The sequence below is a fragment of the Sminthopsis crassicaudata genome, chromosome 3 (genome assembly GCF_048593235.1).
Source record: "Sminthopsis crassicaudata isolate SCR6 chromosome 3, ASM4859323v1, whole genome shotgun sequence".
Lineage (NCBI taxonomy): Eukaryota > Metazoa > Chordata > Mammalia > Dasyuromorphia > Dasyuridae > Sminthopsis > Sminthopsis crassicaudata.
Window position 1 is genome coordinate 595,335,506 of NC_133619.1, and position 22,087 is coordinate 595,357,592.

The 22,087-nt window shown below is 39.7% G+C and overlaps 1 protein-coding gene across 10 annotated transcripts; it reads left to right on the plus strand.

Annotated features, from left to right (window-relative positions):
- The first annotated feature begins 2 nt into the window (after positions 1–2).
- Positions 3–21,631, plus strand: S100PBP (S100P binding protein). 10 transcript variants are annotated; one of them, XM_074305395.1, is made up of 8 exons: positions 159–362; positions 4,005–4,128; positions 4,321–5,159; positions 5,444–5,532; positions 7,553–7,656; positions 18,810–18,909; positions 19,087–19,121; positions 20,840–20,976. In XM_074305395.1, exons 3-7 carry the CDS (start codon positions 4,323–4,325, stop codon positions 19,115–19,117), a joined length of 1,161 nt encoding a protein of 386 aa, XP_074161496.1. In that variant the 5' UTR covers positions 159–362; positions 4,005–4,128; positions 4,321–4,322; the 3' UTR covers positions 19,118–19,121; positions 20,840–20,976. The 10 variants fall into 10 exon arrangements, with proteins under 10 accessions (XP_074161494.1, XP_074161496.1, XP_074161492.1 ...); XM_074305393.1 differs by lacking the exons at positions 159–362; positions 19,087–19,121 and adding an exon at positions 3–80 and having other exon boundaries at positions 20,840–21,631; XM_074305391.1 differs by lacking the exon at positions 19,087–19,121 and having other exon boundaries at positions 20,840–21,631.
- Positions 21,632–22,087: the final 456 nt, after the last annotated feature.

Here is a 22,087-nt window from a genome sequence, read left to right on the forward strand (position 1 = left end):
CAGATAATCTTTTTCTCGTCCTTCGTCGCCAGTTTAGAGAAGAGAAAGGGCGGGGAAGGAGAGGGACTGAGGAGGCGGAGGTTAGCGACGCTATGGGGAGGTGGGGCGGAATGCGGCTTCTGCGCCTGCTCCCGGGCCAGGCTGTTCTCTCTAGGAGGCGGGGCGGTTTCCTGCCAATCACCTGGCGTCGGCCCCGCCCCCAGCCGCAGCCGCCTTCCCTGCCCTTGGCCCCCACGCCCCAACCCCTCGCCGGCGTTGGCCTAGGGGCTACCTCGCGGGTGGGCGAGGCCGGGGCTCGGGCGAGCGGTAAGATGGCGCTGCGGCCTATGTGAACTCAGTGTTGCCCGCCCCGGCTTCGTGAGGTGAAGAGCGGCGAGGGGTGCTGACCCCTGGCCCGGGGGAGGAGGCTGCGCCCGGCGGTCCGGGGCCCTCGGTGGAGCCTGGCGGGGGCGGGAGCCAGAGGCCCAGAGGCCCGGGGCGGGGGGGAGGGGAGGCAGCCACGGCCGGTTTGAGCCTCTCCTGGGGAAGGGGGCCGAGAGCCCTGCCCGCCCCGTCCTCCAAGAGTTGGAGGGGCTGATGTCCCTGCTTCACCCCCAGGGGCTGATGGCCTCGGCCTAGGTGCGTTCCAGAGGTGAGGGACACATGTCCCAGGCTCCTCTGAGGCGGGCGCCGAATGCCCTGGAGCTGCACACCCGGCTTGGCCGCCCGTGGGCTGGAGAGGCTCCCAGGGCTGAGGTGGGCGCCCCCGCCTTACAGCGCCCTCTGAAGGAGAGGCTGGTTCCCTGGCGGGCCTCCCCTCCCGAGTCCGTCAGTGGTCTTCGATGCCTCCCTCTCTTCCCGCCTTGTGGGGCGTTGCATAATTGTAACTGGAGATCCTGGCTCTGGGTCCAGAGGATTTGGGTTCAAATCCCACCTCTGAGTGGACTTTGTCTGGGGAGCTGGACGAGCCACTTAGCCCGGGGTGAGCGCCCGGTCTGTAACGGGACTGGCGCGGCCTTGGCCTTGAGGGCCTCTGAGGGCCTGGTGTCCGCCGGGAGGCGGGTCTGCCCTTCCGGGCCTGGAACACCAGTAACGTGGGAGTGGGGCCGCGGGAGTGCAGGAACCCCGACCTTACTCCTCTCCGGGCCCTGTTATCCGGGCCTGGAGCCCCCACGTTCGCGCCTGAGCCGTGGCTAGTGGCGGCCTCGGTAAGTCCGGGTCCTCAGGTTCTCGGCCGTGACTGCGTAGCGAGGTAGGGTTTTCGCCCCTTGGTCCGATCTTCCCATTTTACAGGTGAGGAAACGAGGCCCAGCTGGGTAATGGCTTGCCCAGCGTCGCCCAGGCAGTAACCCCCCACCCCCCAGTTGTGAGCGTTAGGTTTGTGAGTGTTCATAAAGCGATCTGCGAGGGAGAAAGCGTAGTAGGAAAGAGAGATCTTTATCGGTCGATTTTGTTTTGACTCTAGAGCGGCCGCTTCGCCTCCCAATTTCCAACACTTAACCGAGAGCCCGAGTGACTGTGATTGATGGTAATGGGTTATGGTAACGGAAGGAAAGGAGTGTGTCCTTTAACAACGGTATCAATTGTGATGTTCAATTTAGCCTGAGTTGTGGGGCTTTTTAGTAGCGATCTTACGGGGCTTTTTCTTATTGGCTCTGGAAGCATTAATTCCTTTTTAAAGTTTTAGTAATTTCTTTGGCCTTTTTTTCTTTTTCTTTTTTACATCTGGTCCTTCACCATGTAAATTCCATCTGTAAAACGAAATTAAATAAATGGCCCCTGAGGTCCCTTCTAGTTCTAGTTCTCCCCCTCCCCTCCATGGAACCCTTCTTTGTAACCACAAAAGTTAAGCAGAATTGACCAAATTACACTTCAAGGACAGTTCTTCTGTTTGAGTTTGGTAAAGATTGAATTGATCAACAAAAACGTGTGATAAAGCAGAAGAGGTCAGAAGTCTGGCTGTGACCCCGTGCAGACCAGTCTGGAAGGCGGTATGGGAGAAGGGCGTTCCGGTGCTTTTGCTTTTCTCAGGACCGCCGCTGTCTGAATGTTCAGTGGCCTGGCTTTCGATGGCCCTTAGAATGAGAGAGGTCTGGTTGTGTCAGGTGCTTCATTGTTTTGGTTCTTCAGATAAAAACCATCTTTGTGCTGTAAAGCAGTGGGATTTCTGAAGCAGGATAAAAATAGAAAAGGAACCTGTTTCTGAGATTCCATTTGGGAGGCTGTGGAACAGAGAGAGGGGGCGGTAAATTGAAGTGTTAAGATGGGGGTGGACAGGTGGCAAGGGAAGGGACAGAATAGGGTCACAGAAGTGATTGGGAGCAGAGTAAACTGCGAGGAAGGATTCTGGGATGGGAGGATTCCTTTCTCCTGAGATTTATAAATGAGACTTCGTTTTTAGGTGAAGGCTCTTAGTATTAAAAACAATTGTGTTTATAGTCTCCCTGCTTCTGGCAGAGAGTGATGTGCTGCAGTTATCTGCGCACTTCATCCCTTTACTTTTATTTGTAAACTTTTTTGCTTGAATGTAGAAGCTTGCGTTTATAGAGTGCGTCCCAGGGTACAAGGTGCTTTCGTTATCTTGTTTGATGCCAACAACAATCTGGTGAATTGTAAAGGATGGTTTTCCCATTTCATAAGTGATCTGGAAATTGGGGCTCAAAATGGGCACAGTTTATTTAGAGTTAAGACTTTCAAACAATAGAAATAGGAGAGGGGCCGAAGTCTTTTACTCTCTCATTTGTCTTGATTTAATGACTGCAGCTTACAGAGTGCAGTTACAGATTTGCAGAAGTACGGTACAAATATATCAACTTTGTATGTTCCTGAAAGGAACAAACAGCAGGAGCCTGTGATTATCTATTGGCAAAACTTGTCCACGACTCCCTTTTCCTTTGAAAACATTGCTGTTGGAAAGAGGAGTGTCACTTGACTGTTGGGTGCCTTCCCTCCTCATCCTTGTGACGGACAGGGACGGGGATTCTCACACTCTCCTGCTTGTGTTCTCAATGCCTCGCGCACAGTAAGTGTTTAATAAATGTTTTTTAGCAACAATAGCAAATTATTCCCCAAACAGGTGAAGGAAAATGTGTTCTTATTTTTCTTTCTTACAGTTTTCTAAGCCTGTTGAAAGTGGGCAAAGGAGAGAAGGGATTTTAGAACTCAGGATGCAATTCTTAGGTTGTGGTAGAAGGTCTCTTGAAAGTTTTCTGTAAGAAAATGCTGTTTTCCTTGATAAAGCATTTTCTTAGTAATTCTTGCTGAAGCAGGAAGATAGTAGATATGCCATTCTATCTTTTTGAAATACAGGAATTGAATTGCAGTGGGAGTGAAAGGTATGATTCCTGTTATTATCTCTGTTATGAAATTTGTTTACTAACATACTTTAAATAATTTTTTCTAGTTGGATTTTTATGAACTTTGGGGAAAACATTTCAAGTTATTTTCAAAGTTGGGGCTAAGGGAAAAGTACTGGGGAGAGGATAAGCTGGTACCCTGATTATTTTTGCCAAGGACTAGTGATACTACTTTTGATTGACTGACTTAATATTTCTCCTCTTGTTCTTCCTCTTTTTCAAAGCTTTCATTTGCATTAATATTCAAAGGACTTGAACTAGTGTCTCTTCACTTGGAGGCTGGTTTTCTTTTCACTTTTGCTTTCCCACTAAAAAGCTCCATAAGAAGCAATGCAATGAATGCAGTTAGTGGGTCACTTTATTTTGCTTATCTACTTTGTTTGGAAAAAACGGGTTCTGTTGGGGAGGGTAAGAGTTTCCTTGGGACAGTGATAAGAATTTTTTAAAGATCAGTAAAACATTTCAGATAAAGCAGTTGTGATGAATAGAGCCTTGTTATGTAACTCTTTCCTTAAAGGCCTTTCTTGTTTTCTTGACCCCCTTCTTCCCAATCCAACTTTTTGATGTTCTCTATCAAGATCAAAATGAATAAGTACAGCATTGTTGCCTAATATAATTAACTGAGGTGAAAGTGATGAGAAGATCCTTTAATTTTCTTTGTGTCTACAGGAAGGTGGGAGTCAGTCATTTTGACACCTCCTGAAAGGAACATCCAGCAAGAGCTGAAACCTACTTCCAATTGATCTCGTGGCAGAGGCAGAGAGATTGTTGATTGCTTCAGCAGTTCCACACAGTATGGAAGACAGTCCTTTATGTTCTTCTGTTCTTAACTTAGTGCATGATTTAGTTATATTTAATGATAAAATCCCCAGAGTAAAAAGATTTTAGACATTTCAGAAAAGATGTTGTTTCTGCATAAATAGTGTTTGAATAGGCATAATAGAGTTCCCATGTTTGGCTAAAATACTGCCTTTTGCTTCCCCAGATATGACCTGCTCTCTAGAGTCCTCTGGTGGTTTCAATGGGTCAAGGTCTGAGCAGACTAAAATTACCTCTCTCCTACCTAAAGACAATGTTCCTATCTCATCCTGGGGTAGGTTTGGACTGGATGAAGATGGACTAGATGACTCTTTATTGGAGCTCTCTGAGGGAGAAGAGGATGATGGTCACTTCAGTTATACAGAAGAAGAGATTCAGGAGCTCTTGAAGGATGATGACTCATTAAATGAACAGTCTCTGGGAGGAGTACGAAAAGATACAGGTGGTGACCCTGAGAAGTTGGGAAGCTGTAGTTGTGTTTCGTTTGACTCTCCCCAAGATATAAATGTACTCTGCAGCTTGGGACCCAGAGCTGGGCCAGCTAGCATCCATAAACTACCTCATATAAGTACCCCAGCTAGTCACACACCTACTAGCAGACACTTTGTACCAGAAAAAAGTCTCTTGAAAATAACTGTTGTCCCACCTTTTAATACAACGGTTTGTGATGATGTGCTTGGTCCAAAGAAGACTGAGTTTTCTTCCAAAGATGGATCCAGTAATGCATACTATTCCTTGAAGAAAGATGTGAGGAAAGAAGATCATGGCCAGAATAATGGCAAATTTTGCACTAAAGAAACCAGCTCCACTTGTTCTGTCTGGGAAGGGCCCCAGCCTCATAAAGCTGACCCTTCTCAGGGGGCTCCTAGAGCAAGTGGGCCTAGTTGTGAGGAGTCTGTGCCCATGGCTTCTCCAACCTTGGAGCAGTCTCAGAGACAAGAGGTGGTCCTGTCTTCAGGCAATGGTGGACACAAATTAGGTGACGCATCTGTTCATTCAACCAAAGTAAGCATGGTCCTGGATTTCTTTACGTGTTAGGAAAATTTATCCTTATGTTTCCCTTTGGACTTTTAGTTTGTCTTGATCTTGTTCTCCACATTTGGCTTATTTGTAATTTGAATTACAAATCCTCATGGATATAGATCAATAATAATGCCTCTTTGGCTCTTGCCAATATCTAGGACATCATCACCAAAAGGCTTTTATTGCCATTGCTATCATTTAATTTTGCTTTTCCTAAGATCTATTTTGACATTTTTTTCCTTTTTGTGTTCTTATTTTAATGAAAGCTGGTCAGACTAGACATGGATTCTGAGCAGAAGGAAGGATATGAGAGAAGATTAGGCAAAGTCATTCCACTTCTACAGGCCAGAGCAAGGTAATATAATAAATATAATAACAAGTCTAATCCATTGTCTGTGATGCCTAGGGCCCCCACCCCCGTTCTATTTTTGGCACCTCTGCTCCACCCTAGTTTCTACTATTTCTCATTCCTTTTACAGTTTAAGGGGAAATCTGGTCACAGTAAAAGGTTTAAATAGTAACAGAGGAAATATTAAAAAAAATAACCACATTGGGAGGGTGGGATGTACCAAAAAATTCATTCTCCTCATGAAGAAGTAAGTGTACAGAGGCTAGTCTAACCCTTTTAGAACTTGATGATGCTTTGGGGCACATATCCTATGAATGAACTGATCCGCTGGGCAATACAGTTTTTTCTCTCCCTTCCTCCTTTTTTTCCTTTCTTCTCTTTCTCCTCCCTTCTTCCTTTTTTTTCCCTTTCTCCTTCCTTTTCTTCTTTCCTCTCTCCCTCCTTCCTCCCATCTTTCCTTCCTTCTCCTTCCTTCCTTCCTCCCTCCCTCTCTCCCTTCCTCCCTCCCTCCTCCTTCCCTCCCTTCTGCCCTCTCCCCCATACTCTTACCTGTGGTTTGGTTCAGAGGAATATATATAAGATATCTTAGGGTTTATTGGTTAGATTTCTTTCTTAAAGAACATGCTTTAAATCACTTTGGTTTTCATTGATTGACTAACTGTAGGTCTCAGGTCAAGCCTAGTTGGTCATTGTTTGGGCCTTGATTGACTAAGAATGAATGTAAATAACAGTTTTGTTTTTGACCAGAAACTCTGAGGGTCTTCCCCATCCAGAGTAGATTTTTTAGTTTTTTTTTTTTTTTTTTTTGTGACAAGGCAAAAGAGGCTATTCTTTGCCTCTTTTTCTTTCTATTAAAAGACCTTGGCTTAAAAAGACCAAGATCTCCCATTGCATCTAGGACCCTCTCCAGTTGTCATGATCTATATCTTGCCACTGAACCCAGATGACTCTGGAGGACGAAGTGAGGCTGGTGAGTTTGCAAAGCCCACCCTCATTTGTATGTTATGGCATTAGCTTCCTGATGTCATGATCCTCTTTGAGAACCAAGAACAAACAACAGTTTGGTTGGATAATCTTTAAGGTGCCTTTTATCTGTAAAACCCATCTGTAAAGATGTAGGAGCCTTTTCTAATCCATGTCCTCCGTTTCCAGGAGATGGCAGTAGCAGCACAGTTAATTTCAATACAGAAAGGAGGTTTTGGAATAGACTGTTAGCTTGATTTCTAATTGTAAAGGCTGAAAACAATTTGCGTGTTAACCTTTTCATAGTTGATGTAAGCTTTTGATTCGGTTCTATCAGTATAGCAAGATCGTGTGCCAAGCAATCACATTGAGAATTTGAACATTTTTTTTAGGGAAGAGGTAGAAAGTTTCTTGGTTTGTTTGTTTTTTGGTCAGGAAGAGGAGGTTAGCAACGAATATATTGTTCTGCCTTATCTAGTTTAAAAGTCATTTGATAACCTGTCACTTTATATGAATAAAGTGATGTTTTTCTTATAGCTCAATCATTCATATACACAGGAAATTTGGGGACTTTAACAATTTCTTTCTTTTTTTTTTTTTTTTTTTTTTTGGCTGAAGCAGTTGGGGTTAAGTGACTTGCCCAGGGTCATACACCTAGGAAATGTTAAGTGTCTGAGGTCAGATTTGAACTCACGTCCTCCTGACTTCAGGACTGGTGTTCTATCCACTGCACCACCTAGCTGCCCCTTTTTTTTTTTTCCAATTTAAAATCTCATTTTGATGAAATTCCTTGAAGTTTCCAAAGTATTATGGAAACACTCGGTACATGTGAAACTCTTTCTGGAACTTGAATATTCTTCCTCTCTTTTGTTAGTAGTGAAGAGACCAAATTGTTTTAAGTGCATCTGCTTTATTTTAAACTCTGACCCCAAGAAATGTATAGCATGCTGCTAAAATCAATACTGTCTTCTGTCACCGGATCCTAAAGAGAATATTGCTAGTTTTATTGACTTCTGTCAATACTGATGAACTGTTTATTTTTCTTGATATGCTTTGTTTTAAGGAGTAAGATTCAGACATTTTCGCAAACTGAGCTGGAACAGAAGAAGCAAATTTACCTAAAGAATGTCATTGCTCACTTAAAACACCCTCTGGAATCTAATCAAGGTAAACAGGAATGGGGTGGGAAAGGTGCTGGGTCCTTTTTATTCACTCCAGTGGGGCTGATTAGTTTTAATTTACTGAAGCTTATTAGTGTGTCTTAACTGTATCCTTATCCACAGCCTAGAACCTTAAATAAAAGAATACTTCACTCAAGATTGTTTTCAAAGTAGCTTTGTTGACCAACATTGAAGTGAAGATAATGCTTTCAGTGCCAGTAAATGGAGATTATCTCTTTTGTGGTTATTAATCAATACAGACCTATCATTCAATAAAATTGATGTTAATGAGAATTGTTATGTAATAGTTGTATAATATTTTATAGTTTCCAAAGTAAATTTCATTTAAAATTTCTCATTTGATCCTAACAGCAACTCTGTGAGATAAACAAGGCAGGTGATGCTAACCACATTTTACAGATGAGGAAACAAGCTTAGAGAAGGAAATGGATTGACTTAACATCAGATGGTTAGTAAATGTCAGAGCCAAGATTAGAGCCCAGACGTGTGGTCCTCTCTCCATGACCTCTTAAGCACTGTGCTGTATCTGTATGATTTTGTGGATAAAGTTCCTGCTAGAGGTAGATGATTAGAGGTTGTATTATTCCATGGCTTCATGGCACTTAAGGAATTTATTTTCCTTATCTAGTTTGTCTGCATTGTGAAAGCCATTTACCTTGTTGAAGAACCAGGAGCAGTGGGGAAGGGACAGGCTTTGACTTGATTAGAGGACAAACCTCTTACTATTTATTGTTGTCCTGAAGAGAGCTACCTGGACAAGGAGGAGGCTCTGCATTATCAGAGCTTGTCAAGCAAAGGCTTGGGGGAAGGGGGAAAATTCCTCTTTCATATACATTTGGGTTTAGTTCCTCTTTAAGATCTTTCTACCTCAGCCTATAATTAGGCAAAAAGCTATGAATAATTTTCCAGGTCCTTTAAGTTGAGCTCTTCCCACTCTTATTCATTAGAAGATATTGCAAGCTCACTGGGCTAGATTCAGCCTCTGGCCCAGAAGAGGTGGTGTTCCAGTGGTGGTCATTCTTAAGTATTGTCTAATAGAAATTTCTAAAGGTTATGGGTGATAGGGGCTTTGTTAGGGCTAAACTGAAGTACTAAACTGTTAAATAGCTGATGGTCAGATACATTGTCATAAAGTGGAAACTGTATTTTTCTCTTTAAATTAAATTTTATTGATGTTCTTTTTTTAACTTCATTACGTCCTAAGAATTCCCTCCTTCACCCCAGTAGAAGGAAAAGTACAGTTTAAGTGAAGCTAGTCAATTCATTGGTCGTCTGAGTGCATGCTACATTCTTTTTCCATCAGCTTTGCAGCTACTATATATAGTAAAAGAGTTTAGGGATGAAGGGGGATAGTTGAGTTACCTGTCATTGTCTACCAACAACTATATATCCATGGGCAGAGCTTTCTGGTTTATGAATGTAGCATTAACAACACTAGGGAGAAATGTTGGTTGTTAAGTAATCTCTGATCTTTTCCTCATTTCTCTCATACTATGAATACAAAATATTGAATGTTTAAGGCGTTATTGAAGTCCTTTTGTTGTACTAGTTTGGAGGATGAAAAGCAAGCTTTTTCAGGGATGAGAAGAAAATACGTAATAAAGATATTTAATTGTTAGCTGTAAGTCATATATTTGGAAATCTATGTATACCACCTTGTACTCGAAGTTGTAGATAAAAAGAGGTGTGAGAGCCCTTATAGTCTAGTTCAGAGAGGACATAGAGATATATGGCATGTGAAGTGTATGAAAGAAATATAATATTGCTTTGTTATTTAGATGGTAAAACTTAAATGCAAGAAGAAGATAGTTCAAAAGTATGTTGGGAAATATGATTCAGAAAAGAAATAACCCAGAATTTATAGATTCTTGAGAAGCTTTATGTCTGAATATCAAGAAGATATTGAGGGTGGGGGGGGGGATTTGCTTAAAGAAGATACTAGGAAGCCACTGGATATGGCCATCACCATTTAAGTTCACTATATCTTAACAGAAAGTAATTGGCTCCTGATGACAGTTATTTTTGAATCAGTTGTGCACATTCAGATTGTTGTTTAGTTGGACCAAAAATAAAGATCAACAACAAACTAGAAAAAAGCATGAAGATAGGAAAGATATCATGTAGTCTTGCCAATGCTAATCTGGGCTCTTTAATGGGCTGTATTGATGTTGGAAGATGAGAAATGGATAAAAGTAAAGACATTGACCTAGATTTTCATCATTTGTTACAGAAGTTTAACAGAAGGCACTTTTCACACTGAGGATATCAAAGTGGTTCAGGAAGTACCCAACCAGTGTAGACTTGTTCTTTGTGCCAGTTTAAGAATCATAGTAGCCCAGGCTACTATGTTTAGTAATACCTGTTTAGAATACAGATTCACTTGTAAAACATGAAACTGGAGAACAATGGAAGATGATGAGCAATAGAACCTTTCACAATAGTGAAGTGGTGTGGAGAAGACAAATATGTGGGAGGCTTGGCATGAAACTCAAGTGGATTATATGATGCCAAGAACATTGGAAATGAAATGGAATGGTTTTTGAAAACTGGAATGTCTTGGGGTAGCTAGGTGGCACAGTGGATAGAGCACCAGCCTTGAAGTCTTAGGAAGACCTGAGTTCAAATTTGGCCTCAGACACTTAACACTTCCTAGCTGTCACTGGGCAAGTCACTCAACTTCAATTGCCTCAGCGGGGGAGGGAGGGTGAGGGGGAGGAAGAAAGAAAAGAAAATGTCTTGTCATCAATGACTGTGGAGGGCACCATCCCCATCCCTAATCCCCAACATTTCAATTTCAGTATCTGGTATGAGAAATTGGAAATGGTACTTAAGTCAGGAAGAGTGGCTCTCTCTAAGCCAAAGACACAAAAAAGAAAGCCTTGCAGAAGGTAATGTGCTTATAGAAGCATTGATGGAAGATTTCCAAGGTATCTAAAAAGGAAGAAATATTAAATCATGGGAGGGGGAATAATCACATGTAATATTTTATGTGAAAAGTATATCAAGGGCACATTAGCAACTGCCAATCCCTATGCCTATTTAACTCCTTACAATCTTTGAGGGGGGTAGCTAAGTGATATGGTGGATTGAACACTAGTCCTCGAGTAAGGAGGACCTGAGTTCAAATATTGCCTGAGACATTTATCTGTGACTGAGCAAGTCACTTACCCCTGATTGCCACCAAAAAATCATGCTGATGATCTATACCTGTTAAAAGGATATCCTGGGTGAAAATGAAAATATGGCAAACTGTCTTTTATAGCTCATGTCAATCATGTATGATCAGGTAGTTGTCAGCTTTCTGGGTAGTACAGAGGCCTGCAGTTTCAAATTAGCAAGTTGGGAGAACATTCATGTTATCTTCATCTTCAGGTGTTAACACTTACAAGCTCCTGAGAAGGAAGGAAGATAGTAGGTCTCCTTAAGGTGGCTTACAAGTATTTTCTTTTTTATACCAAAAAAAGGTCCCATCTCTGAGACATACTAGAGGTGTTTCAATTTTCTAATTCTCTTGGGATTTTTAGGGTAGTAAGCTCAGGATCAGAAGACTCATCCTTCTACTCTCTCCTTAGGATATAAACCTAAAGTATCATAAAAAAAAATCTTTGACTTGGCCTGAATCCTAGCGTTATCACAATTTTAGGAACATATCTTTCCAGGAATTTAAGGGTGTAAGGCAAAGGAATGAAATTGTAAATAAATTATCTGGGCAAAGTCTCCATTTTTTTTTTTTTTTTTTTTCTCTGACAAGATTTTCCATGGGAACTGGCCTTGAAATGTATCCATTGGTTAACAATATAGAACTTTTAGTTTTCCTCTCACTTGATTTGTTTCTAGCAAACAATGTCAGCTTGCTTGCTAGGATGGCATTTGCAGTTTTAAAATTCTTTAATAGTGGACATATTCTTTTAGCTATGTTTTGGAAAGTGATATGGACTACAGAGGCCATACATTATAGAATTCCTTGCAGTAGTTACTGTTTTGTTGGGCCTGCTGCAATACTGCAGCACTCTACTAAAAGCCTTTATTTCCCTCTTCCCCCAGATAAACTTGTCAAACCATGTCTCTTCCTTGTACTAGTAAAGTTGATGTTTTTTTAAACAAATGTTTTTATTAATTCTTTTCTTCCATACATCAGTATTGTTTCCCAGCTAAACTAGGCCAATACTAGGCCATGCCCAGTAGTGTCTTCTACTTTTTGCAGCTATAATCTATCACCTCTTCCCTGAGAAGACAGAAGTATGCTGCCCTTGTACTATCAGTGCCTTGAGATCAGGCCTAGCCGTAGGTTAGACAAGAGTTCTAATAGTATCTCTTACAAGGTTGTTTTCCTTATTTTTTGGTGATCACTGTCTAGATTGTTCTCCTGCTTATTTTCCTCTGCTTTAGTTCATACAAGTTGAAAATGATTTTTTTTTAAACCCAAGCACAAGATTTACATTTCTTTATGAAATTTCATCTTCTTATGCCTATTTTTCTCACTTATCAGGATCTTTTTGAATGCTTAGTTTGTCATCCATCTTAGCGCTATTTCCCAATGTTATTTCAACTGCATGTGTAACAAATTTGCCATCTATATGTTTGTGTGTCATTGTTTAAAGTGTCAAATAACATAGGGCAAAAGACAGATTTCTGTGCATTCCATTGAGAAATTAACTTCCAATTTGATGTTGAGCTAGTAATGACTTTTTTGGACTTGGTGTTTCATTCAGATGGTGAGGTTGAACAGGTTTATGGGTGACTGTTTACGTCAAACCACCAGACTTTCTTGGTGAAATCCACAGCCCACTCAAGACGGGCCAACAATCTCCACTGGAGAAACCAAATGGATTGTTTATTGCCAGACTGTCATTTACGTATGGATTATTGGGTACTTTTTGAGATAGTCTATCTGTACCTATATCCTGGATGGGCACTGTAGATGATGTGACTGGGCCCAAACTTAAATAGGATGAAAAGAGCTAGCTGGCTCACATTTGAGAAATTGTGTAGTACTTTTCACAATCCCAAGATGTTCTTTGAATCACAAATCTATCCTTTTTAATAGCAGTAGTCTTTCAGTAATATTTTGTGACTGGGGAATCATGGAATATCACAGAATCTGAAGAATCAGAATTGCGTTTGATCCAGAGATATGTGGTGGGAATAAGGCTGTAGCCTCTTCCCAGGGATGACTTCATATAATTGGTGTGAGGGATGTGATCCAATAAATATGTTGACTCCTTATATAATAAGAGCGAGAGAAACAGATGGACAGCCCAAGTGTTGCACTGATATCCGTGGAATACCTGTAGACTCAGAGGAAAGGCTTCAAGTGCAGTTGATCTTCTCTGGAGAACACGGACAAGAATTGCATTGGATGTGAAGGTATGAGCGGGCTCTGGTCTGCACTGTGAGGGAGAATACCCACTGAAGTTAGATGATAGATTTTTTTGGTTAAGCTTGGCTTCATAACATTGCCTTGATTAATGTTACCACATAAATATAGTTTTACTGATTTTCATTAGGTTCATTGCATTGATGGCTAAGAATCCATTATCCCTACATTCCATGTAAATGACACAAAGACAAATTCATGTGGTGTGTTGAGGAGAACTTAATTGGAATAGTATACTTGGAGTAAAGTAAGGATAAGGAGAAGTAGGAGATTGAGTACCAGGCGAAAGAGCTTAGACTTTTGTTATGGAGGCAGTAGGGAGTGAAAGATTTAAAAATAATATAGTTTATATCACCTCTGTTTCTGAATAGATCTCTCGTTCCCTGTCCCACCTCCCCTTAGTGAGACTTACTAGTAGATATTGAACCAGAAGATTGAAACTTAACTATTCTTGTTATTCAGTTTTCAGAATACTATGAATTTTTTTTTCAAATGTATTGTGTTTTTACATAATTTATTTCTAAATGTGTCCCTCCTTTCTCCCTTCAGTGAACCTTTTTTTGTAGTAAAAGTTTAAAAAGATAAAGGGGGAAGAAGCATTTCAGCAAAACCCAGTATATTGACTCCAAATGATTTTTTATTCCATGCACACTACACCTATGTAGTAAAAGGTGGGAGATACATCTTAGTTCTTCTTTGGGGTTAAGCTTAGTTATTAAGATTACACAGACTTCAGTTTCATTTATTGTGGCCATTATTTTGTTTTACTTCACCCTACTTCATCTTATATATTTTTCCACATTTCTTTGTTTTTTTTCATATTTATAATATCTTATAGCATAGTACATAATATTCTGTTACATGCATGTACTACAATATGTTAAGCTACTTCCCAGTCAGTGGACATCAACTTTGTTTCCAGTTTTTTACTACCACAAAAACTGCCACTGAGATTATTTTTGGTACATAGAATCTAGCCCTTTCTTTTTTTTACTTGTCTTAGGGTGGCAGTGGTCTCTTTGGGACCAAAATCATAGTATCTGTTTTTGTTATCTTTGGCTAATGCTCAAAAAAAAAATTCCTATTTGATGACCTGTTTAACTCTAACCTACCTGATTTTAGTTCTGAGCAATACTTAAGCAAAATCTTCCCTTGAAGGTGATTATTGTCATATCTGTCCTATAATTCATTATGTAACATCTAAAAAGAATAATTGCCTCTCTCCCAACTAATTCTGAAGTTCTTTGCAAACTAGCTTTAATTCTTATCATTACCAGTATTGTTTTTTTTTCCAAAGCTTAAAAAAAAAAATGACTTCATTATAGTATCTTTCTTAGTTTATTCTACTTGACCTTTTTCTAGCATTTGTCATTATTGACCATTCTCCTTTGTTACTTTTTCTTCCCATTGGTTTTGTGACACTGTACTCTCATAATTTTCCTATCCTTCTGACAATTCCATCTGTCTCTTTCAGAGGCTCTTCCCACATTCTAAATATGAGCCTCCCCCGAAGACTTCTTCTTGGCTCTTTTCAATTTCTGTAGTTTCTCTTGGCAGTTATAACTAATTTCATGCCTTCAATTATTTTTTCTATTTGGTTGACTTAAAGATCACTATATCCAGCTTCAGTCTCTTCCCTAAACTTCAACCCTGTATCTTCAACTACCTGCTGGACATTACTGCCTGTTTGTCCTGCTAGCCCCTCAAACTCAAGATGTTGTTGAAGTCATTCCTTTTCCTCTCTTAAAAAAAAGCCAACTTTTTCTTATCTTTCTGTTGGTGAATATTGCTATCATATATGGAATCATTTAGATTCCAAGTACGAATTATCTTTTATTCTCCCTTCCTTTTTCTCATCCTTTCCCCATATTAGGTTAAGCTTGGTTTCATAAAATTGCCTTAATTAATAAGATATATATATATATATATATATATATATATATATATATATATATATATATATATATATATATATATATATTTACTATATTTAAAATATATTACTTAAAATTTTTTGGAATTCATTTCTTTGTCCATTTCCACTGCTGCCACTCTACTTCAAACTAATTAATCTTTCAGTTTTCATCTCTCCTATCTAATTTATCCATACTACCAATAGATAACTTTCCTAATATACAGTTCTGATCACTCTTCTACTTGAAAACCACTTCTCAATCTACTTTTCAAACCTTATCTCACATTACCTCAGTTATTGAAAATGAATAGAATTCTCTTATTCCTGATCTCATCCTGTTTTTGCATACATTTCTTTGTACTTGGCATGGATTTACGTTATTCTTTATAATCTGCCTGCTTTAATTTTCAGGGTCTGACTTGGTTATGAGTTCATCCATAAAGCTTTCCTGTAGTTCCTAGTTGTATGAGGTCCACTTTTCCCTAAATCTCCTATGGCATCTTGGACCTCTCTTTTGCACTTTTCTCACTCAGATTTATTATTATCATTATTATTATTATTATTATGTAAATGTCTCCTATATTATTAGACTCAAAGTCTTTGAGGTCAGGGACTATGTCTGATTTTACCTTGGTATCCTTGTGGCCTTTCACAGAATTTGGCATGTAGATGTTTAGTACATTTGAATTGTTTTTGAGGTGGCTTATGGGGTATCCAGAATTTATTTGGTCATTTTCCAGCCCAATGTGAAAGTTATAATGATAATAAATCTATATAAAATGACACTTTCAAAGCAAAAAAGTGCCCAGAGGCCATCTAATCCTACCCATATCTTTTCATGATCTGCAAGTCTATGGCAAGTGGTTGTCCAGCCTTGGCTTGCAAGCCTCAAGCGAGGTGACTCATTCTGCTTTAAGGAAGGACATCTTTGCATTAGCCCCGAATCTCCTTTCCTGTCACTTTCCCCCTGTAGTCTTGGTCAAATCTAAGTCCTCTCCCTAATGATACTTCTGATGCTTGGAGACAGCTTATGACAGCTAATTTCATAGCCATCTCCAAGCTTTCCCTTTCTCCTAGCTAAATTCAACAACAACAAAAAACACATTAAGTCAAGACAATGTCTCTTCCTCAAGGTGCTGACAGATATACAAAATAATACAAGGTAAAAGGGAAGAAAGACCACTAGCTTGGGAGGGGGAGCAGGAGAGGAATCTGCTCAGGCTTGAAATGACCGAAATGATTTTGTGCCCTGGTTGTGCGTGCCATCTTCCTCCTATCATGTGCATACACGTAGCTGTTTACATGTGTATCTCTTGTTCAGGAAAATATAAACTCCCCAGAAGAGAGAGAGTGATTTCTTGTTTGGCTTTATCTTTGTTGCCCAGCATTGTCCCTCTGACATAGTAGACCTTAATAAAGTACTATTGGATTGGGTTAATGTTCAGAAGGGAAAAAGGAGTCACTGGGAATCTCTTACATGAGAGAGTTCCATTTGATCAGGGTTGCCTTCTTAGGGGGTCCTGTGATGATACTGGATTACCTCATTTTCCAGGGTTTGTTCTCTGAACACAGAAGAGGTAAAAGATAGAAGGTATTGTATATAGGATATCCCATTTTCAAACAGATACTGGATAACCACTTTTTGGATGTCATAGTAGACATTCCCTTCACATATGGATTGGACTAGATGGCTGCTCAAGGCTCCTCAGACTCCTTGATTCCATGAATTAATTGATTAATTAGTAATTAGTCAGTAAACATTTTTTACATACCTGCTACATTCCAGGAAAGAGTCCCTGCCCTCAGTGATTTCACGATCTAATGGGGGAAGACAACACACAAAAGAAATCTGAAAAGGAGAGGAAGAAAAAGTATCAGACTTAGGGTCTGGAAGAGAAAACAAAGAAATTCCAAAGCACCATAGTCAGGAGAAAAACTATATATCTGAGCTTTTTCCTTAAAGAAAGTTTGGAATTCATGGCCCTACCCTCCCAGTCAGAGAGGCAGAAGGTAGTGATGAAATAAAGTGCCAAGACTGATAAGATCTTAACAGAATGATAAGAGTAGCCCAGTAATTCCTAGGGCTTCTGGGGCCTGATGGAAAAGTCAGAGGAGTCTTGTGAACCTGTTTTGTTACTGATGGTAATGAGTAGAATAGAAAGGCATTGTTGTAGGGGTGAATAAGTTCAATTTTTAACAGTCAATACATGATCTTGTATAAGCAGTTTAAAAAAAACAACCCAGCACAAATTGTATTTGCTTCTATTATTTGAAGGTTATCTGTCTCCTGCAAAGGCCTGAACTTTTGTAGAACTTTCAGGTAAAGTTAGCTAGATATTGATCGGATGTAGTCATACTAGATAGAGGACACATTCTTTTATTTATGGATTATTCTGTTTGACTGTAAACTCATTAATCTATTTGTATAGACTCTAGCTACCAAACTTCTCAATCACTTTTATAGTAAGGAAAGTTTTCAGAGAATCCCAAGTTAGGTAGAATATGCTGAATGTTCACCTCTGGATGGTTCAGTATATTAGTGTTAAAATAAGCCTGCCATTCTTTCTTCCTTCTCTACACTGAAATGAGTAAACTTCATCATGAGAAGTTTTCAATTTAGCCCAAGTGTCTGCTGCTGGGGTAATAAGGCTGAAGTTACCAGGTGGTGAGAGATGAGTGGGCTAAGGGACATGCACTGCAGAAAGAGTCTTGGAGCTGTCAGTGGTTCCATTTTGAGGCCTTGGACACCAGGATGTGTGTACTTTGCCAAACCTCCCTTGGTGAAGTTTTGGCAGGATCACTGCAACGTGAAACCTTGGAAGAGTTGATATTTTTCTGAAAGGGCTATTTCTGCACAATTGGGAAGGCACAATTTGTAACCACATGCTGGAGAACAGATTCATTACAGAATCTGAATTGGAAAGGACCTCAGGGCCCATCTAGTCCAACATGTATCTGAATAAAAGCCCTCCCTTCAAGTGTACCCAACAAATCATCCAATTTGCTCTCACAGAGTTCCAGTGAGGAGTGTATAAACATTTGGATCAAGGCAGATTTTTGGGAGGTTTCCCCTTACATTAGGTCTATATTTGTCTCTCTTCAGTCTCTGTTCCTCACTTCTAGATCTGTACTCTTGAGGCCACGTAGACCAAGTCAGAGCTCTCTTCCTTATAACAGTTTTTTAAGTACAGGGAGGTAGCTATTTTGTGCTCCCTGAGTCTTCTTTTCTTCAGGCTAAGATCCCCATTCTCTCAGCTAATCTTTTACATCCTAGAGGCTTTTGACCATCCTGGTAATCCTCCTGGACGCCCTTCATGACATTCCCAAACTGTGTGTAACTGCTGTGTCCTGGCTTATGGGACAGCAGACACCTCTTTGTCCTCTCAAGGAAACCCAAGATAGTATTGTCTGGCTTAATGGCTTTGTCATGCTGTGGACTCATTTAGTTTACATATTGACTGATTATGTAACTTGTCTTCCCCCCCAAAAAAAAACAAAACAAAACAAAACAAAGGATGATGTGTATTTGGAAGGATTCTTAAGACATTATCATAGACAAAAAAGAAATATCTAGTGCATATTATGCCAAGATTGTATTGATATTCTAATGTGCGTTATGAAAGTTTCCTTGTTCTGGGAACTCGCTGTCAAATTCCACTGAAAACTTTCTCTCCTCTTGGCTTTTGCTTTCTTTGGTTGCCTCTGTCTATGCAAGCCTTATGAGTTGACTGTCCTTGGATATAATACCTGGTTCCCACATAGCTGCTTTCTGAATACCAATCCAGATGATGATCTTAGATTCCAGCCCATATAGGTGCCCCCAAATATTGACTTTTGTGCATTGTAGGTACCTTAGGCGAGTTCTATGCTTTGATGGACCAAGTTGCTAATGTGGAATATCACATGCAGCACCAGCGGTGGCAGCACCCATCAGACCTCACCATGAGGTAAGTAAGTGATTTGACCAAAGAGAAGAGTGGGACCTAACTGCAAGAAGAGAATAATATGTCTTTTCAGGATTATTGATTAATTTGCTCCAAAAGTGTTGAAAGATAGGACTACAGATAGTCTCAATCATTAATTGAATAGACTTGAATTTTTTGTTTTGTTTTGTTTTGTTTTAGGTTCTCTGGGCTCCCCATTGTGTCTAGATAAAGAGGTATTCATTTAGCCAACTGATTCTGGTTGCTTCTTGCTCCTCATAAAATTGTACAAGCATGCCCCCTTCATGCTTTTTGTTGGTGATTGCCAGGCTTTTGGAGCGTGAATGTACCACTCCCCTAATATCTTTATTTCTGAGTTTTATTATTTTGAATGAAACTTAATTTTAAAGATCTTGACTTACTTTGTTTTCCCGGTTCATATTTGTACTCAACATCTCCTGCCCAAGTTTTTAGAAATATGAAAAAAATGCCCCAAAGCTGTTTCTTCAGCTGGGGTTAGTAGGTTTCTTTTTCTCTTTCTCCTCTCCCCCCATACTTAATAGCATTTTTTTTTTTTTGGTAGGTTTCTTTTTGATGATTGGAATGTCATTGTGAATCTGGTGTTGATGTGTTTTTAAGATGGATCCGAGGAGAGCTTATAATCAGGTGGTTGTAGTGCTAGTTCAAAGGAATGAATGGGAAAAGTTTTAAGAAGAAAGAATGGATTGGCTGTAGTAGGAAGAAGCTGTAGCAACAATCAACGTTGATTTGTAACAAGAGCCCTGGGTTTGATTGCCAGCTGTGCTGCTTGCTAGCTAAGAGACCATGGACAAGCTGTTTCATCTCTTTAGGTCTTGGTACCCCTGTACATAAAATGAGAATGTTTAGACTAGATCTCTAAAGTCTTTTTAAGCTTTAAAATCCTGTAAGTCCAGAGTTTGGATGCTATTTATTATCTTTAGAAATATTTTACTGAGGTTAGAGTTTTTGGATAATAATTGTTCATCTTCCTTTAGTACTATCTCATGTATCAAGTACTTTGCTTACAGCAACACTGAGAAATAGTAGTTATGCAATATGGATTATTCCTACATTTTATAGGTGAAAACACAGAAACTCAGATAAACTATTTGCCCATTGTTGCATGCTAGCAAGTTATAACTTAATTTGTTTGAACAGTAATTACTATTTGAATCCAAGTTTCTTGATTTTTCCTTGATGTTACATAATGGTTCACATTTACATTACATTTTAAGGTTTTCTCAAAACTCTTTTCTATAACATCCCCAATTCAAGTGTTATTGTTATGACTTGTCTAAGATGCCATAGTTAGTGGATGGCTGATAAGGAATGTGGATCGAGGTCTTCTGTCTTTTATGTCAAAAGTGTTCTTTCTACTTTTTCTCTTATTTTAGAAGGGCAACATGGAGAGTCTGCTTCAGTCCAGTGGAATTGGCCAATCCTTAGACCTGCATTGTAATGCTCACATGATGATTTACTTTCTATGGGAAATTCTAATTTTAACTGTTGTGTCCTAAGTAACCTTCAACTGTGTCAAGACAGTGAGGTCCTTTTGGAGGGCTAGGGCTGATGTGAGAAATGAAATAGATAACTGCTATAAATGTCCTTATGGTTTTTCTGTCTGTATATTGGTTTTCCACTATATGTAGTAAATAAGAGCATCTGTATGTTTCTATAGCACCTAACACCATAATATCTAGGTGCTAATGGTTCTGTGGGGAGAGAAAAGAACTACTGTATTTACTATATAAGTATAAAACAATAGCAAGAAGAGGGAAGTAGTGTTTAATTTCAGTGATTGAAATGTTGTTTTCAGAGATTTTCCTGAATTAATGAGCTCACTAAGATGATTGCTATTCTTCTCTCCTTGTAAACTTCCATATAAACAGAGTACTTTTACCATTTGTCTTTTTCTGCTTTTTCTTCCTGGCAGAAACTACCCCCGATTCAGACAGAAGCCCCTACTGAGGTACAGCCTGACTCAGTGGGTAGACAGGAACTTGCGAAGTCATCGTCGATTCCAAGGCCTTGCCGATCAGTTCCAGCGCCCTCCAGTTGTCTCATCCCCCCACCTGTGAAGGAACTGCCTTCAAGCACCCACCTCATCAGTACTCATAGCAATTTTTGTTCCTTTCTGTTTGCTTTGTAGATTCCAAGTAATTTTATTTTAATGAGAATTTTTTTAAAGAGCTTATCATCTTTTGAAAGTGCCCATCTGTAGACTTCATTTATTTTGAATGAGGTGCTTTTTGTTTCCTTTAGTCATAGTAAGGTGGTGTGTTAACGGTGCATTTTTAATAATTCATTTTTGGCTCAAGGGCACCTGTTTCTCAAGAGCCTTTATCTGGCTGAAACACTCAGCCTTAAGCAGAGTAACCTCCTACCTTACAAAGTAGAGATCCACTTCCGATGTCTAGAAGAGAACTTACATCTTTTTAAATGAGGCAGTACCAGCCTACAAGGAAGTGTATGTTAGCTTTAGTTACTCTGCAACTAACACTCAAATTTTTTTTGTTTGTTTGTTTTTGAACTCAGAATACCTATCAGTATTTTGTAAGTGAATAACGCCAGGGCATTTCAAGTAAAGAGCATTTCAGTAAAGTAAGGCAAGTAAAGAAAGGACATGATAGAGCAAATTTATGAGCTCCCTCCCTCCCCTTTTCTGTACCTTCAAGATGTCATTGTCATATGGCTTTTCAAATTCCTCATTAAATAATTTAATTTTGCTTGCCAGTGTTTACAGACTTCTGCACCTACATCCTATGACTAACTCTGGAACAATGCCTGATCAATATCTTTGGACTGTGGTTGCATCCCTTTCTTAAAGAACTTTTTCTTTTTTCTTTTATACATATAACTATTCCCTAGGGCTTCTGCCTGGAGCATTCCTATAACTTCCATGCTGTCTTGTGGAAGGACTGCCTTGAAACCTTAACTGTATAAAACAGATTAGAAATGCAGATTGAAGGAAAGTTATCAGTAGGTTTTTTCCTCCTTAGCTTTAAATACAAGCTGTTTTGTTGTTTACCTTGATTCCCTATCAGGTATCAGCAATGGACACTAATGTCTTCATTATTATCCAGAGATACTTTCAGGGTCTGGTATGTCTGTCGACCTTGGAGGGGAGCTGGAAGTGTCCCACACAGCAGATTAAGCACTGCACTGGTCCACATAATCACTT

What these genes read in the sequence shown, in the direction of transcription:
- S100PBP (XM_074305393.1), top strand. Translation starts at nt 4,323, where the DNA reads ATGACCTGCTCTCTAGAGTCCTCTGGTGGTTTCAATGGGTCAAGGTCT. An exon ending in CATCTGTTCATTCAACCAAA is followed by an intron (nt 5,160 to 5,443) that starts GTAAGCATGGTC and finishes TTTTAATGAAAG; the next exon opens with CTGGTCAGACTAGACATGGA. An exon ending in CCATCAGACCTCACCATGAG is followed by an intron (nt 18,910 to 20,839) that starts GTAAGTAAGTGA and finishes TCTTCCTGGCAG; the next exon opens with AAACTACCCCCGATTCAGAC.